The sequence below is a fragment of the Perca flavescens genome, chromosome 11 (genome assembly GCF_004354835.1).
Source record: "Perca flavescens isolate YP-PL-M2 chromosome 11, PFLA_1.0, whole genome shotgun sequence".
Classification (NCBI taxonomy): Eukaryota; Metazoa; Chordata; class Actinopteri; order Perciformes; family Percidae; genus Perca; species Perca flavescens.
The window spans coordinates 10,377,685-10,395,685 of record NC_041341.1 but is presented as its reverse complement, the minus strand read 5'-3'; the positions used below and the strand labels follow the sequence as shown (position 1 = coordinate 10,395,685).

General features: G+C 39.5%; 1 protein-coding gene across 1 annotated transcript in view; it reads left to right on the top strand.

Annotated features, from left to right (window-relative positions):
- The window catches only part of cntnap5a (contactin associated protein family member 5a), a 104,673-nt gene that overhangs the window by 6,040 nt on the left and 80,632 nt on the right, over positions 1-18,001 (top strand). The window contains exon 2 of the mRNA XM_028591655.1: positions 16,856-16,966. Coding sequence (XP_028447456.1) covers positions 16,856-16,966 — 111 coding nt within the window. The remainder of the gene's footprint in view (positions 1-16,855; positions 16,967-18,001) is intronic.

The following is an 18,001-nucleotide window of genomic DNA, read 5'->3' as shown; positions in this document are numbered from 1 at the left end:
TTCTTATGGAACTTTGACATAGGATTGTAACCAAAAGTAATTTAATAAGTAATGCAACTAAATGCTTTTGCAGTTGAGCTTAATATTATGTTATGAGGAATTTATTACAGCAATGTATACAAATATGTAACTTAGGGCTGCAACTATTGATTGTTTTCCTTTTCAATTATAGTCTGTTGATTATTTTCTTAATTAAATGAATAATCATTTAGTCTGTCTAAAATGCCAAAATACAGACATAAATCAAAAAGTAAATCTCATCACAATATCCCAGAGCCCAAGATGATATCTGAAAATTGCTTGTTTTTGTCACAGTCCAACAGTCCAAAACCAAACGATGTTTAAATTTCAACAATGTTAGACAAGTAAAATCAACCAGTCCTCAGATTGGAGAAGCTGGAACCAGCACATGTTTGGCATTTTTACTTGCTGCTAAAACATGTTTTTCCCAACACATTGTCATTAAACTGGTCAATAAGATATAGTACGAAAATGTTTACACACCAAAACCAAAAAGATATCCTACGGAACTAGGAGACCGCCGGCTGGTCCATGATGCCGAGCGGCAGTTGCTAGTTGTTTTAAGTTAAAAAGTTAAGTTTAGGCACCATGACTAGTTGAGTTTAGGAAAAGATCGTGGTTTGGATTAAAACACTCCCAAGGAACGTACATTTCCTGGGTGAAAGTCTTTTGTTTTCCCCGGGAAGCAAACTCTGCTCCCTGGCTTGAAATTCCTGTGTTTTATGACCCACCCATCCACCACAATCTCTTTCCTACGAGGCCAGCCGCCTTCTTATGCATCAGCATGTCTTTGGAGTGCATACAGCCAAAAAAAACTTAGAATGCTTACAAATTACAGAGCTTAACATTTTGTAGCTTGATGAACGAATGGTTCATGAGAAACAGGCTGTTTTTTTCCCACTGTACTTTTCCAATACAGTGTTGTTGCAGCATTCTAGCATAATTAATATAATCTGCTTTACCAGTAGCACATCACCTCTGTGTATACAGCCTAGCCTTGTGAGGCTTCTTTTAAGGGAATATTTCATGCTCTGAGTGGAAACATGAGTCTTTGAGCTTTCATTTCCAAATTATATGACACTCTTCACCACAGGTCTGTGGGAGGAATATTGCGACGCTCTCAGTGTTTCCCTTGCAGCAGGTGGAGACCGCAGTGCCGGCCATCCATCTTTTATGAGATAGAATCTGTTTCCGGTTTAGCAAAAAAGCACCACACATTTATTTACTTAAAATTTCATGCTTCAAGTTGTTAGCTCAGTGAGCTGCGACTTTGCAGCTAATTATTTCCTATCTGAAGCACCTGGAACATGCTAGAGCCGCGCTGGCATTAAGCATCACAGCAGAAGTGAGGGTGTGCGTGTGTGAGGGTGTGAGTGTGTGAAGGAGACGATGCAGCTGCAGATTCGCTCGTCTAATGAATGTGAAGCAGGCACTCAAGGAACACCTACCGCTGTACATATTCAAGGCCTTATGAATCTATCAAAAAGTAAATGAGGCAGAGCACTGCTGTCTGACAGGACAGGCACTTTTCCTCAGCGCATTTCTTCTGAGAGACTAAACCAGCTGGAAGGAATGTGGAGGAATGGAGGAATGACCCTATATACAGAAATAGTATATGATTATGTCTCAAGGATTACTCTCATCTTACTGATCCCATAGGACATGTGAACCGTTAATAACCTGATCTGTATAAAAAAAACTATTATGTCTGATATCTATGAAATTGAGCCGAAAGTTGGGTGTAATTTGTAAAAAAAAATAAAAAAGTTTTTATTCTTTTGTAAATATGTTTTCTTTTATCTTGTTGACTTTTTTATTTTGCAGTTTTTGCAGGTTTTGCAGTAAATAAGAAAAACCGTACTAAAAGAATCTAAACTAAAATAATTACTTCTCAAAATGAAATTAAACTGATAAGTAGTTGCAGCATTTACATGCGAACTAAAACGGAAAACTAAAGCTGGTATAAAAATAGAAAGAAAAATCCTCATTAAACTGGTAGTTATCATGAAAACCCTTAAAGTATATTAATCACCAATAAATGTCTGTTAAATCACTATCTATCTCCGAATGAGATAACACAATGGTGATTGAGGCTTGTATTTCATACTGCGGCCTGTTCTCATAAACCATTCGTTCAAGAAAGTTAAGCGAGAGAGCGGAGTTCGCTTCCCGGGAAAAACTAAAGCCTTTCACCTAGGCAATGCTTGTTATTTAGAAATGTTTTAATCCAAACCACAATCTCTTTCCTAATCTTAACAACTCGTTTTTTTGTCGCCTAATCTTACTTTTCGTTGCGGCAAAACGCTCATATTTTGTGGACTAAATGTAACCGTAATGTCCGCCGAAACGACTGGCAGCTTGCGGTGCTTTGTACCCGGCTCAAAGTCACAGATTTTTGGGTAACTGAACCACCAACTACCGGAGGTCTGTAGCCCTGGTCACAAAGCTCTGTAACAACTAGCCGAATGGTCTCCTAATCTTGTAGGATATCATACGGTTTGGTGTGCATACATTTTCGTACAATATCATACCATAGGGGTGGCAGTAGCTCAGTCCGTAGGGAGTTGGCCGTAGGGAGGGCCACTGGTTCAAGTCCCTGTACGGACCAAAGTACGGAGTGTGGATTGATAGCTGGAGAGATGCCAGTCCACCTCTGAGAAGGTGCTCTTGAGCAAGGCACCGTAGCCCCCCATCGTGTGTCTGTGTGTGTGTGTGTAGTGATTTCATGTAAATTGTAATTTCCCCATTGGGGATCAATAAAAAGTATAAAATTAAATATGTTCATGAGAATGCGTTGTATACTGAGATGGACCTGTGTGTCTGAAATGAAGTTGAATTGAACACCTGCAATTACCCCATGTTTCCTTAGGTGCCGCCAAATAGAACAAAACAGAGATATTTGAGATTTTAACAGAGAAAGAGAGAATCAATTTCGGAAATTGCAGAAACCGTATTAGAATGAAATGATTTTTTCAGAGGACTGTGTGTTCATTCTACTGTGAGTAAATACAGCAATTCAGAGCTCTCTGCATGATCTGTGATTGACTGCAGCTCGGCAGAGACATGAAATAAAGAGACCTTTACAGGGTATTTTTTCATCTTGGTCAAAGCATTGTGTTCCTTCTGATGCATTTCTAATGAGTCATTTGGCTGTGTGGAGAAGCTACACAGACAGATGCTGCTGTCACAAGATTTCTATTCATCATGTGAGTGTGTGTGAAATGTTGGTGCTAAAGTAATTTATGCTCCAGTCAGTGTGGCATCATGGCATATGCCAATAAATAAATAAATAAATAAATATATATATATATATATATATATATATATATATATATATATATATATATATATATATATACATACATATATATACATACTGGTCAAAAGTTTTAGAACACCATTTTTGTATTGAAATTTTAGCAGTTCAAGTCCAATGAATAGCTTGAGTTGGTACAAAGGTAAGTGTTGAACTGCCTGAGGTTTAAAAAAAAAGTAAGGTTACCCAAAACTGAAAAATTATGTACATTTCAGTGTTTTACAAAAAGGCCTTTTTCAGGGAACAAGAAATGGGTTAACAACGTAAAGCTGTTCTCCAGCAATGGAGGTTGATCAAACTTTGAAAGTTGTTGCTACCAATTCCCACAGGTGTTCCAACTTGTCTGGATTACTTACAACCCCCTCTGTTTGTATAAAAGTATTGTTGGAACACATTGTGGTACCGTACCCTCGTGAGCATTATTTGAACAGTATTGTACTGCAGAATGTAGTGTGTCGCTAAAAAAAATGTCAGGAAAAAGGCAGTTAACAATGGAGACAGACCATCATAACACTTAAGAATGTTGGTCTTTCCTACAGAGAAATTGCGAAGAAAGACAAGGTGTCAGTGAGTACAGTATTCTTCCATCAAAAGTCACTTAGAAACTGGGGGAAACTCTGACAGGAAGAGGTCTGGTAGACCCAAAGCCACAACAGAATCAGAAGACAAGTTTCTGAGAGTCAACAGCTTGCGTGATAGGCGGCTCACAGGACAACAGCTTCAAGCACAGCTTAATAGTGGTCGTAATAAGCAAGTCTCAGTTTCAACTGTAAAGAGGAGACTTCAAGCTGCAGGTTTGATAGGTCGAGTTGCAGCAAGAAAGCCATCGCTAAGACGTCAGAATAAGAAGAAGAGGCTTGCCTGGGCCAAGAAACACTGCCAATGGACTACTGAAGACTGGAAGAAGGTGCTATGGACTGATGAATCAAAATTTGAAATCTTCGGTTCATCACGCAGGATTTTTGTACGCCATTGATTACCATTGGTTCCTCAGTGTGTGACATCAACTGTCAAACATGGAGGAGGAAGCGTGATGGTCTGGGGCAGTTTTGCTGGATCCAGGGTCAGTGATTTGTACGGAGTGAAAGGCACCCTGAACCAAAACGGCTACCACAGCATTTTGCTGCGCCATGCAGTACCCTCTGGTATGTGCCTGGTTGGTCAGGGGTTCATCCTACAGCAAGATAATGACCCAAAACATAAGTCCAAGCTATGCCAGGACTACCTTAGCAAAAAAGAATAAGATGGTAAGCTTAAAAACATGGAGTGGCCAGCACAGTCACCAGACTTAAACCCCATTGAGCTGGTTTGGGATGAACTGGACAGAAAGGTGAAAGCAAAGCAACCTATAAGTGCCACACATTTACATTTACACTTCTGCAACAGAGTTGGGAAGAACTTTCTGAAGAATATTTGATTTCCATTGTAGAAAGAATGCCACGAGTGTGTTCAGCTGTTATATCTGCCAAAGGGGGCTACTTTGATGAGTCAAAAATGTAGAATACATTTTGGTTTATAAATTGATTCCATGATTTCTTTTTTAACTTAAATTGTTCATTTGTTATATTCTTTCATTTCAGAGTACAATAAGACATTGAACTGCATGAATTTGAATAAAAACCTGGAAAAATTGGGGTGTTCTAAAACTTTTGACTTGAAAAATATCGAGACATTCTAGTGATAGATGCCACCACATGGATAAAGCTTTGACAGTAAACAAATGTATTTCACGTCACAGTATTCATCATTGTTAGTGGACTGTTAGTGGATAAAAATCTGTTAGAATTCAGTATTTTCTTGAGAAAGCTTATGGTACAAGGAAGCTTTTACATTGTTGTCCTTTGCAGATCCAGTGTGCACCACAAAATGCTTTTTGATTGTAATGAATAAGAAGAAAATGGACACATGATATAAGACTATTTAGAGAAATAATTTCTGCCCGGTCTCTCGGGGGGCAGAAAAAATCTATTGTGATGAATGTGGCGCCAGTGGAGGCCTTTCCATTTCCAGCTCCATTGGTCACACACTGATGCTGCACCAATTCCCAATCTATAGAGTGCAATGAATATGCTTCAAATAGCTGTAGAGTCTGTAAGTCCTCTATTTATTTTCACTGTTACTGGCAGAGGGTTTGAAAGGATTATCAACACCCACTTTCTATCGACCGTGCCAATAAGATTGATGCAATAATCAGCAAGGGACGGTTACAGTGATGAAATACGAGACGGGAAAATTATTCAGTTTTGAACGTTCAGACGTATGGAAAAAAAATCAGGTGTTAAATTAAAAGGAAAAAAATGCCTGCTCATACAGTAGCCAAATTTCACATTATAGCCCCGTTCATTATTTTATGTAATTGCATTGTGTGATTACCTGTGTATCAGACACAGTCCTGCATTTCCACACTGTATGATTTGATATTGATTATGATGTATTTATAGAGGGCTGGAACTAACGTGCGTGTAATCTGGAGGTGATGCTTCTCAGGATCAACATGCAGAGTTAGAGAGAGAAGGAAGCTGCACTACGATTAGGATTGGGCATCGAGAACCGGTTCCAACTTGGAATCGTTTCAAATATTACCATTCCAGAGGAAGTGTTTCTTTATTGGAATCGTTTGGAATCGCTTGGAAGATTTGGTTTCAAATCCGATCATCGGTTCCAAATTTAATATGCGCAAGTTTTGGTTTCCGTAGCGGCCAGGTGCTTGTTGTGTTGCATATTGGACTACAGGAAGTGGCGCTCCAGTGTGGCTTTATTTTACTTTGAAAAAGCTAAAACTGCAAACGACCATTGAATGAATAAAACTTTCCTCTTATTTGTGAAATAAGCATGCAACCGTTTTAACTGGCTACAAGAACCGGAAATAAAAGGAAGAATCAGAATTGGAATCAGAATTGTTAAAATCACAACAATGCCCAACCCTAAAGCCGCCTATACATGGCCAAACCGCTATGGGGAGGGCGGTGCCACCCAACTACGCGCCTGGCGTCGCGCATCGCTGGGATTTGCCGCTTAGCGCTGCGCTCAAAGTTCAAACAAATTTCAATTTCATTTCTTTGACCTAGTTGCCGCTGACCTTTTTGAAAGTGCAACCAATGAGATAACAGAATGTCGTTACCTAGCAACGGGAAATAGTTTCCTTGCCACCCCTGATGACGATTACCGGTGCTGCGCCTTGCTCTCTGCGCCTTGCTCTGCGCCCTACCTAGCGGTGCGCAGAGAGCAAATCGCTTATCACGTGTAGGCGGCTTAACTATGACGCAGTCTTTTCAGAGAAGAATATTAGAATCACCTTTAAAATGTGCACAGCAGTGTCTCCATTCAAATATAGAAAACATTGACACTGAATGCCTTTGGAGTGTACATTGGTCTAGATATTAACAGATTAGAAACCAATGTAATTATATATACTTGAATTAAATAAAATAATATATAATATTATTTCAAGGACTTGTATAGCGATTTATAGGTCTATATTCTTCCAGTATGTGTTGTTGTGGCTTATTCCGCCTGTTGCAGCAGCTTTGATAAAAAAAAAAAAAAACATCTCAGAAACAGATTGAGGGCACCACTGTGACACAGGCATCATGTCTATAAATGTGTCTTGTCTTGAGTGACTGCCCATGCATGACCACACCCCCATACCAAATGCTATATAAAGCTGCAAGACCAAAACTCAATCACCTTCTTGCACTGGTGTGAATGTCCCTGAACTTCCATTCCTTCTAGGAACAACTGATTATGAAAGCCCCTTTTTTTCTTTTCTTTTTTAAGCTATACCACTCCATGAGAAACCACTCCTTCCAAAGATGTTTTTTTTTCGTCTTGTCTCAACCAAAGTCAGACTACTAAATCAATATTTGTTCTTTTTACTCAGAAGAAAATGTTTTTTATTGATATCTTCATTTCCAAATTATATCTGCTAGAGGCTATTCAACCTTATTTTTAGTTTTAAGCAGTTTAAAGCAAACTGTCCACTTTTGGACTGCTGCACGAGCAATCAAACCATGCTATTAACACAGTAAAAGAGTATATTGTCAAACATTATGATGATGATGTTAATACTTAGCTGGTTTTCCCTATTACTTAAACTCTAATACCATAAATATCATAAATGTTATTAAGATATTAACCCTGTAATGGTTACTACCTTTGAAATTACCACATACTATGGGTGTAAATCACCAGAGGCCACACGATACGCTAGTATCACAACACTTATGTCAAGATATATTATTGAATTATTCTGCAATATATGTTGCAACTTATTTACCTTTATTTTCCATCTTCAAATTATGTCCCCAAAAGGAATCTGTTTTCTCTAAAAAGAATACATTTCCCTGTGTTCTTCTCACTTCAATTGTATTATTTATTTTATTATTCTAGTAACAAAAAGTTTCAACAATTACCATGTTCAATTATATAATTAACGATCAATACTTTCCGCCTGTGTATCGATATAGTATTGCCTCGGAACTATGCTGTATCGATTTTTTTCCCCCTCCACCACCACCGACCTTTTTTTAGCAAGATTATTACATTGTCTTTATCAAGCGGTTATGTAAAACTCTCCCGGAAATCCTGCAGAAAATTAACACAAATCCTGCTGCACTACACTCCTGAAAGAGGGTTGAATAACTTATGTTTGGCAGATGAGATGCTTATAATCACTAAAGCTGTCGATGGCCCTAGTAAAACATCCTGCAGCCTGCCTGTAAATGCTCATAGGTCCCTTAAGATTGAGCAGTGTTCAGAGAAATGAAGTGCTGCTGTAAACCACGCCGTGTTTCTCAATCATTTGTATCGATGTGCTCTTCCTTGAATTCAGCCAGCATTTGGGACTAATTGTCAACGGATACCTCGGCTCTCCTCGGGGACTATCGCCGCACAGAGGTCACTGAGCCTGTTGGTGCATGCAAGGTATCATATGAAGCTACATCAATACCACACAGAGGTCTGAGTCCTCTCTGTTACCAGATACTATCGCTGCCCCCCTTTGATATTATTGACTCTGTGGTCTGCGTTGACTGAATCTGTGCACCCTCCATCAGACTGCCTTTGCTCTTTTGGTGTTGATCACTGTTTTAAGGCGCTTTACACGGTTTTATGGTTTTATTGCCCGATAGGAGCAAATTATCACTATACAGTATATGTATATTGACCATGTTTGTGTTATGACAGAATTAGTCTCGTTTTGCCAGACCATCCACACGCTGCGGAGCGAAGGAGGGTCTGGCTAGTAGTCCACGCAGCATTCCGGGATGGGAGAAAAACAGGCTCTGGCTCAATGGCATTTCTTTAAACTAATCACAATCATCATGGGCGGCGCTAAGCTCCGCACGGAGCCGTGAGATAGTCATACGAGAGAAAACTCCGATTGGACAGATAGTCTAGCTAGCTGTCTGGATTTACCCTGCAGAGATCTGAGGAGCAGTTAACCATAGTCCTCAGAAATCAACCAGAGTTTAAAATTCCAACACAAAGGAAGTGAAAGGAAACATGCATCAGGCGGAATTTTCCTGCCACCGGAGCAATCCCGGAAGTGTAGAGTCAAGGACAGAGACTATGACAGAATAAAACTGAATCATTTTGCACACTCGTGTGTGTCTGCTTTTTCGATCAATACCAGTGAAATAATGGTCAAAGTGGAGAATATTTTAGTAACTAATTTCTTGCTTCTAATGATCTCTCTCTGGGCCGTCGACTCTGTTCTGTGTTGCTGAGACATTAGTCAAAATAATCACTCACAGAACATTAACGGATGACAACTCTGATAAATGGCCTAACTCATTCATCAACTGGTAAATACAAACAGTCTCAATTTCAATTTCACAGCTATGGGAAATTGAGTTCCTTTAGATTGTGTGTCAGGAATCTTTTTATAGACTAATAATTTATCCCAGTCATTTTTGTTTTTTCATCCTTTCCTCAATTTTATCCTATTTGCAGTTACTCTCATTGGACCACCATGTATTAATGAACAAATGATTAATCTGCTAATTGAAAAAAGAGTCATTGTTAAGGAAAAAACTGTTTGCAGCCAGTTGTGGAACATAAACTGACTAGACAGACACACAGACATCAACTGCTTTATCAGTTCCTCAGACACGTGTCAGACAGACACGTGTAGGCCTTCAGAGATCTGTTGATTCAGAATTTAAATATTACAGTACTTGGATGTGAAAATAACAAGGACTTGTGCTGTAAAAGACGTAATACAATTATGTAACCCCCTGTAAGAGTATTAAAGCCCAAACCTTAAATCAGTTTTTTTAAACAGATAGACAGACAGATAGATAGATAGATAGATAGATAGATAGATAGATAGATAGAGAGACAGTAGCTACTTAGATAGACAGATAGATAGATAGATACAGTAGATAAATAGATAGATACAGTAGATACAGTAGATAGATAGAAAGATAGATAGATACAGTAGATAGATAGATAGATACAGTAGCTACATAGATAGACAGATAGATAGATAGATAGATAGATAGATAGATAGATAGATAGATACAGTAGATAGATAGATAGATAGATAGATAGATACAGTAGATAGATAGATAGATAGATAGATAGATAGACAGATAGATAGATAGATAGATAGATAGATAGATAGATAGATAGATAGATAGATAGATAGATAGATAGATACAGTAGATACAGTCGATAGATAGCTAGATAGATACAGTAGATAGATTCAGTAGATAGATAGATAGATAGATAGATAGATAGATAGATAGATAGATAGATAGATAGATAGATAGTAACCAGTTACTTCAGCTCTCAAATAAATGTAATGGAGTAAAAAGTACAATATTTTTCTATAAAGTTACATACAATTGAAATACTTAGTAAAGCACAAATCTCTCACGGTGTGCACCGTTTTCCTACGATTTCCGCGTTGAACGACACGTTCCCTCGGAACGGTGTGAAACGGCGTGCAGCGGCTTTGAGATATGTTTTCTCTCGGGTGCTGGCTGTGTCTCAGGTGATACCCAATCAGCAGAGACGTGTATGTAAAGTCATAGGAATAAAAAGGCAGAGCACTTTGCGCACACAACAGGGTGTTCAACGCACCCCCCCCCCTTTCAGTTTAAAAAAAACCGTGTTGCTACGTTTCTTTTCGGGGCTGAACATGGCCCTGCTGATTCCATTCACCTGGCCTCCCCCACCCCCATGCTCACCTGATCCTCATCAGCTAATTAGCCCCTCAGTATATATATATATATACCGGTGCATTACCTCAGTTTTTTGCCAGATTGTCTAGTGTGTTAACCTAGTGCTCCAGAGGTCTGTTGTTCTGATCCTGCCTGGTTGTGTTTTTCCTGCCTTTGTCGGCTTTGGCCTTTCCCTTTTGCCTCTCCCTACTGGATTTGTTTGCTACACTGATTGACCGCCTGGTTTGACCTCCGCTTACGTTTTAAACACTGTGTGCATCCCAGGTTCTTAAATTGCATCCCCAGCTCCTCCACTTGCATTCCCTTCCTCCCACCGAGGAATCACGGGAGAGACGAGGAAATCATGGAAGGAGAGAGGAAACGAGGAAATGTACTTTTAAAGCAGGGATCTTCAACGGGGGTCCAGGAGCCCTAGGGGGTCCTCAGAGTCAATGCAGGGGGGCCTCCAAATAATTGTTAATTTTTTTGAAAAATAAAAATACCTTAACGTGAATCCAACATATTATTAGTAAATACAAATCCCCACTGCTTACTGGCCTATGGGTAAGGTAGTCACTGAGATAGCCATCCACAGATACAGTTAATCCAAAGGATTTACTGTGCCACATGTATCTGTATCATTAACAGTTATTAGGATATTTTACTGTAATAGCTAAGTATTCTATTCAAAAGGCTTTAGGCCACCCTACACATATGCAATTTCGTTTTAGACAATATTTGTAGTAGGGGGTCCCTGCTCCGTCTCTCTTTCAGTTAAGGGTCCTTGGTTTAAAAACGTTGAAGACCCCTGTTTTACAGGGATGAGACGTCCTTTCCTCTGAAGCGAATTCATCAGCTGTGTGGGCGGAGTTAGCAACGTCTTTCAGCTGCACGGCTTCCAGGAAGGGCCGCTCTGGTGGATCCTCGCTCATAGCACCTCAGGGGTCGCTCCTCTGGGCGAATAAGCGATTCGAGACGGCCTTCACCGAGGAGGGACAAGTCAAATTCCGGTTCAACTGAGGACCGAGGAGCTATCAAATAAGGAAAGTAAGATCCAGACATGGTTTCTGCACCTGAAAAAAAAATGTTGTGTCGTGCTATTGGCTTTCTTGCCATGCAATTTTGTGAAACCTGACAGCAACTGCCATTGCTGCTGCACACCTCTGTGGAAACGTGACTATTGTTTGTGTCAGTTACAGCCCGCTGAGACCTGTTGATGTCACACTTACTTGGTTTAAGAGTTCATTAATTTCCTACTATGCTCTTTGAGCTACGTATGTGAGTTGCAGTCTGATTTTTGCAGTTGTAACTCTAATCACATTTGATCCACCCAGAGAAGAGTAGTCTGCTCTACCCTTGGACTATCTCTTTTGCATGTTCTATTTTTAGGAAATCCCTTTGGCATTTTCTTCATATCCCAACTGAGTGTACATGTCCTGGGACTTGATATCCAAGAGGAAACTCAGGCTTCTTCATGTCTGGTGGGGCGCCATGTTTATTTGACTTGCGCGTGCATTTGTCTTCAGGTGTGATTATGCTTCTGCAGCTTAAAATATCCAGCCCATGGGTGCTACAAATGGCCCTTTGTTGTGATAATTGAGTTTGATTTCCTTGTGAAGCACCATCTGTCTGTGCACTCAGGTTAAGGTGGGCTTGCTAATAAGCAGAAGAGAGCATTGGAAAAACTATCAAACACTGAATCTAATGCAGTACTAGAAAGTAACTAAGTACATTTACTCAACTCTGTACGTAAGTACACATTTTAGGTACTTTACTTAAGTTTCTCTTTTTATGCAACTTTATACTTCTAGTCCACTAGATCTCAGAGGCAAATACTGTAGCTACATTTTACTTGACTACATTTGTCTGACAGCTTTAGTTCCTTTTCAGGTTACAATTTGTCATCCCACACTGAAAACCTTGTATCTTCATATGTGTTGATGTGAATGTGTGAGATAAACTGAAGGATAAAGTGTTCCTTTATGTGTGAGAAAGTTATCCTACCTAAATTACTTTATTGTAGTACTTTTCATAGCGTCAAGTGCAAATAACATTACATTCTTTATCGTACTACTTTTTTTTTTTTCTCCCATATTAACATTCAATAGTTTGCGAAAACGCACAAAAAATAAAATAAATTAAAAATAGAAATAATAAAAAACACAGAGACAGAAAATAAGACAGCAACAAAATGCACAAAAAAAACCAGTCAGAAATCACATAGAAGAATGGAATAAACTGTATCCAGAGCATATAGTTAGAAGAATAATGAAACTTTTTAATAAGTGCATACTGTAGATGGATATGCATGCACGCATGCACACACACACACACACACACACACACACACACTCACACAGTGGAGAAAATTCTCCTACTTCTTAAAGCTAAATAAACTCTTTACAAAGCCTCTTGGATCTGCTGGAAAATACTGAAAACGGCTGTTTTTCTGACGATATGAATTTCTTTTTTTTTTAGAGATACATGGTTCTCACCCGACGCTACAAACACATGTTGTTTTTATAGAATATGATTAATTGCTGTAGATTATACACAACATTATATAAAGGAGTTACATTTACCATAGTCATCCTTTCCTCCACAGCGCTGCGAATGGTCTGTCTAGTCCACACAGCATTCCGGATTGGGAGAGACACACGCGTGCTCTGGTTTATTGGCATTTCTTAAAACCAATCACAATCGTCTTGGGCGGTGCTAAGCATTGGGAAAAGCTGCAGTGCCCCTGCAAAATAGCCTCAGGAAGGAACTTCTTTTAGTGGAACGTGTATGTTAAAAGTTGTTCTAGTCGTGGAACAGAAAACTCAGATTGGAAAGATAGTCTAGCTAGCTGTCTGGATTTACCCTGCAGAGATCTGAGGAGCAGTTAACCATAGTCCTCAGAAATCCACCAGAGTTTAGAATGCCAACACTAAGGTAGCCTAAGGCAACGGATATCCGGCCTAAATGAGTGAAATCCGGCGGAATTTCCGTCGGCAATGGACCAGTCCCGGAAGTGGAACGTCAAGGATGTAGACTACATTTAGCACATCCTTAAACATCTACATCAGTAAAATGCAACATACACATTAATGCAGTAGGAATATTAATCAAGAAACATCAGATATAAGAGGAAAACACTGACAGGGAACATTTTACTGCACAATGAATACTTTTACTTTTGATACTTTCAGTACATTTCACTGATACATACATACTTTTACTTAAGTAAGATTTTAAATGCAGGACCTTAACTTGTAGTGGAGCACTTTCACTCTGTGGTATTAATACTTTTACTGAAGTAAGGGATCTGAATACTTCTTCCACCACTGCTCTAATGTATAGCTGCTAATTAAGAAGATGAGTAGGCAGTTCCAAAGATCTCTTGTTTTTCCGACCTAAAATTAAACCTGCAGACAAACTGCATTTCTGTTTCACCTTTCAGACGCCTGGAGCCCTTGAATTCAAAATAGTATTTGTATGAAATTGATTGGAGATTTTCATTTAACACGTAACATGCCAAAGAACAGAATGAACGCTCACTCTGAATCTAAACGTATTTACAGCCATTCAGTGGGAAATTAATGGTTAAGAAGGGGACATCTTTTCTTTTTGAAATGAAAGGATAGAAGATGGAGCAGGGACATTGATAAAGAGCATTAAAGGATAAGGCTGGCAATATTCTACATTTTCTTATTGTCAAGAAATCCCATGAAAAGACTCCTACTTACATGTGTCTGTGTAGCCAAGCCTGATGTACTGTAGCTTATTGCTCTGTGCCATTGAGCTCCATTGTTGTTGATAAAAACACATCAATGAGCCACACCGTGACATGTTCCTTCATTATGGCAAATGCAGGCACTGTGGTTTATTTGAGTTAATCCCACGTTCACTGTCCTAGTGCTGTAGATACTCGGGCTGGGTATCGTTCCAAAAATGTCGATACCAGTACCGATACCAATACTGTGGCTTCAGTACCGGTTCCTGAATTATATTTCTTTTCGATATCAATACGTTTTATAAAATCCATTTTAACCTCTGTGCATAACGTTGAGTTTTTTTCTACAATGTGTAACGTCAGCCAATCAGCAGCATTATTAGATCTTAGAATGCTTATTGGCTCACTGACGCTGATGAGATTTACTCCTGAGGTATTGAAATTGGGTATTAAATGAGGCGGCATTTTTGAATACTCAATACTAAGGAGGCAATTTGGTACCCAGCCCTAGATACTCACTAGAGCACCAAATGTTTATTAATCCACAGCTGAAAATAGTCCCCGACAAATGCATTAATTTCTCCTGTTGACTTGACCTTTTTAGAAATAAAGTGCGTATGTATGTGAGCCGTTATTAATGATTTACATCAGTAAGAGTGCCACAGAGAGGTTAGGGAAGATTTTGGTCTTTTTATGGGATACGAAAAAACAGAATTACACCTGCCTTGTGCTTTAATGACCACTAATGTATTTTAAAAGACCATATTTTGATTGCAGACTAAACTACGTCAGGCTTCTAAATACGTTTGCGGTTTGGAGTCAGTGTGGAGGCAGTGCTCTTTTCATCTATTATTCTTATCGGCAAGACAATCAGTGATAACCTCCAGTGTGCTGCAAACCCAAGAGCGTCAACATGACACTTCCGTGCCGGCCTTCTGTCGGTCTATACAGAAAAAAAAAAAACATCATCCTAGCACTTCTGTGACTGAAACTGAAAGCTCTTGATATCAGCTGGTGTACTTATGATTTCAAAAGATTAAGTGTTCCCTCTCGGCTAGCAGCAGTGTGCATGTGTTTATTTCCATGCATTCAGATGCATGTCTGGGTTCATTTGCCTGTAAGATTCAAGCCCCTGAGCCTTGCATCGAGATCGTGAGTCAGCTTCAGAGGATTTTCACTTATCCCACAGGCCAAGGAGCAGCTTTGCAGGCAAATCATCCTCCATCCATAAGTCTTTCTGACTGACAGCCAGGCATTTGGCTCAAATCTGTAAACAACAACCGGGTCTGTAAGATGCACATTTTGCACATGGAGAAACTTTCTCTGCACTCACACAGCAACTCACATCACCTGTCAACATAAGAGCATGTGTTGTGCAATCGACATTCTTTTTTTTTTTTACCTCTTCGAAGCTGTCAAGGTCTTGTTGTTGTATATGTTCTTGTTAAGGGTGGATTGAATGAAGGAAGGACCAAAGTATTTGTCCAGGCTTTGGTCGGCTCTTCAACCAAGGATGCATCGTGCAAGAAAGGACGGGGTAAAACAGATTGAAAAGAAGATAGGATGTTATCCCTAAGGGATCAAAAGTGGGACTTGGCAAGACTTTTGACAGATTAAGAGTGCCGTGCTTGCACCATAGCCCCGGTTCCAGTAGTGTTAAGATGCCATGCCACTGTTCTCATTCCCCCAATGAACATCTGCAACTGCAGCTCAGCCATAATTTGATTCTTGGACTAAACAGCTCGATCCACTTTAGTCACACTTGAAATCAGGATTAGAGAAATCTCTTGGCAAGCTATCTGAGAGCAGTCAAATCAGGTCAGTCGAAATTCGGTGGGAAGCCCAAAAGGAGAACGAGCTCATGCTGTCAGTTCTGCTGTGCTCTTGTCTACCAGATGGATGGCCAATTGCCACTCCAGATGTGCTCAGAATCCATCTGAACTCTGAGTAAAATGGCACCGAAAAACAAAAAAAGCCTCTCGCACTCAGATGAGTGAACTGAACGCTGATGGAGAGAGTATGGGGATAATTGTAATCAGGCTGGTGCCAGTTTTCATTATGTTCTCAGATACACGCCGTAATGCAGCTCAGCACGCAAGTAAAGCCAAACAGCGGAGAGGCTGTTGTTGTTCGTCTCTCTGCTCTTATTGTGGCGAGCAGGGTGGATCAGAGGAAGATGAGACTGACAGGTCTAGATCACTGGAATCTTAATCTGTTCCCGCCTGTTGGACGTGATGTAATCTCACACTGTGGGATTGAAAAGAACACCCACACATACACACACACACACACACACACGTGTACAAAAAAGGAGACGTTTTCTGTGCTATTTCCAAGGGTCACTGCATGGGTTAATAGACTGTTTGAGGTATCTGAGAACTGGATAAGTGAGGCAGCCGTGTTATTTCTTTCTTTAAGTTCTTGCTTTAAAATTCCTCCACCGACAGGAGAAGATGCACTTTGAACTCCATAAGGATGACATTTTTATTATGTCTGTCCGATGAATATGAATGGCGACTAGTGTAACCCTCTCAGAACCATTCTTCAAATAGTCAGTTTTGCATGTGAAATGTATTATATAAACCATATGCAACAAGATGTATATATAAAAAAATGTATGTATGTTTTCTTTCACAGATAATTGCAATGGTCCTCTGGTATCCACATTACCCCAGTCATCCTTTCAGAGCTCCTCGCAGTCATCAGTCAGTCATGCTGCTTACAATGCCAAGCTCAACAGAAGAGATGGTGAGTACAAGTAAAGATATTCTTGCATGGATTTATTATTTGCATATGCTTCAGATATGCACCACCCACCTGCTGTACCAGCAGTTCCCATAAAACTCTAATGTGAGCCATTTGTGCAATGATCACATGGGTATAAGACTTGCTGCATTTACCACATGTTGCAGTTCAGAGGGGCACTGTTTCATTATTTTGAAGAGAATAGAGTATTGAGAAAAAGATGGCTGTGTGTAATTACTGGTTGACAGAAAAAAAAGATTAGTTTGAAACTAAATTGCAAATTTCCTAATCACGCTATACAAATACAGTGACTGTTGTATGGCAAAGAGAGTGACTTAATCTTTCTATGACAGGGGTCTTCAACGTTTTTAGGCCAAGGACCCCTCAGCTGAATAAGAGAGACAGAGCAGGGACCCCTTACTATATATAATGTATACAATAGAGCTGTATATTACAATGGGCATACAATATCTTGTAGAGCTGCCGGTGCCTTTAGAGACACATTTTTATGCTCAATGGTGTTTTAAGCCCCCAACATCTCCTTCCAGGCAGCGCTGCGGCCAGTGACTTCAAGGCACCTAACCCTAACCTTAACCCTAACCATAACCATTGCCTAATCCTAGCGCTGCCCAGAAGGAGATGTTGGGGGCTTAAAACACTGATAAACCATTTTTATGGTGCATACAATACTAAGGTGTTAAATATAATACAATAATAATTGTTGACATATTCATATATTTATATATCATGTTTTAATGTTAAAATGTGGAACAGTAACTGTATCTGTGGATGGCTACCTTACCTATAGGCCAGTAAGCTTATAATCAATGTCAAGATTTATCTTTACAAATAATATGTTGGATTCATGTCAATGTATATTTTCAGACACACACACATATATATATATATATATATATATATATATATATATATATATATATATATATATATATATTGTTTTTAACTATCATACAATAATTTGGTGGCACCCCTGCAGCAACTCAGAGGACCCACTGTTGAAGATCTCTGTTCTATGTG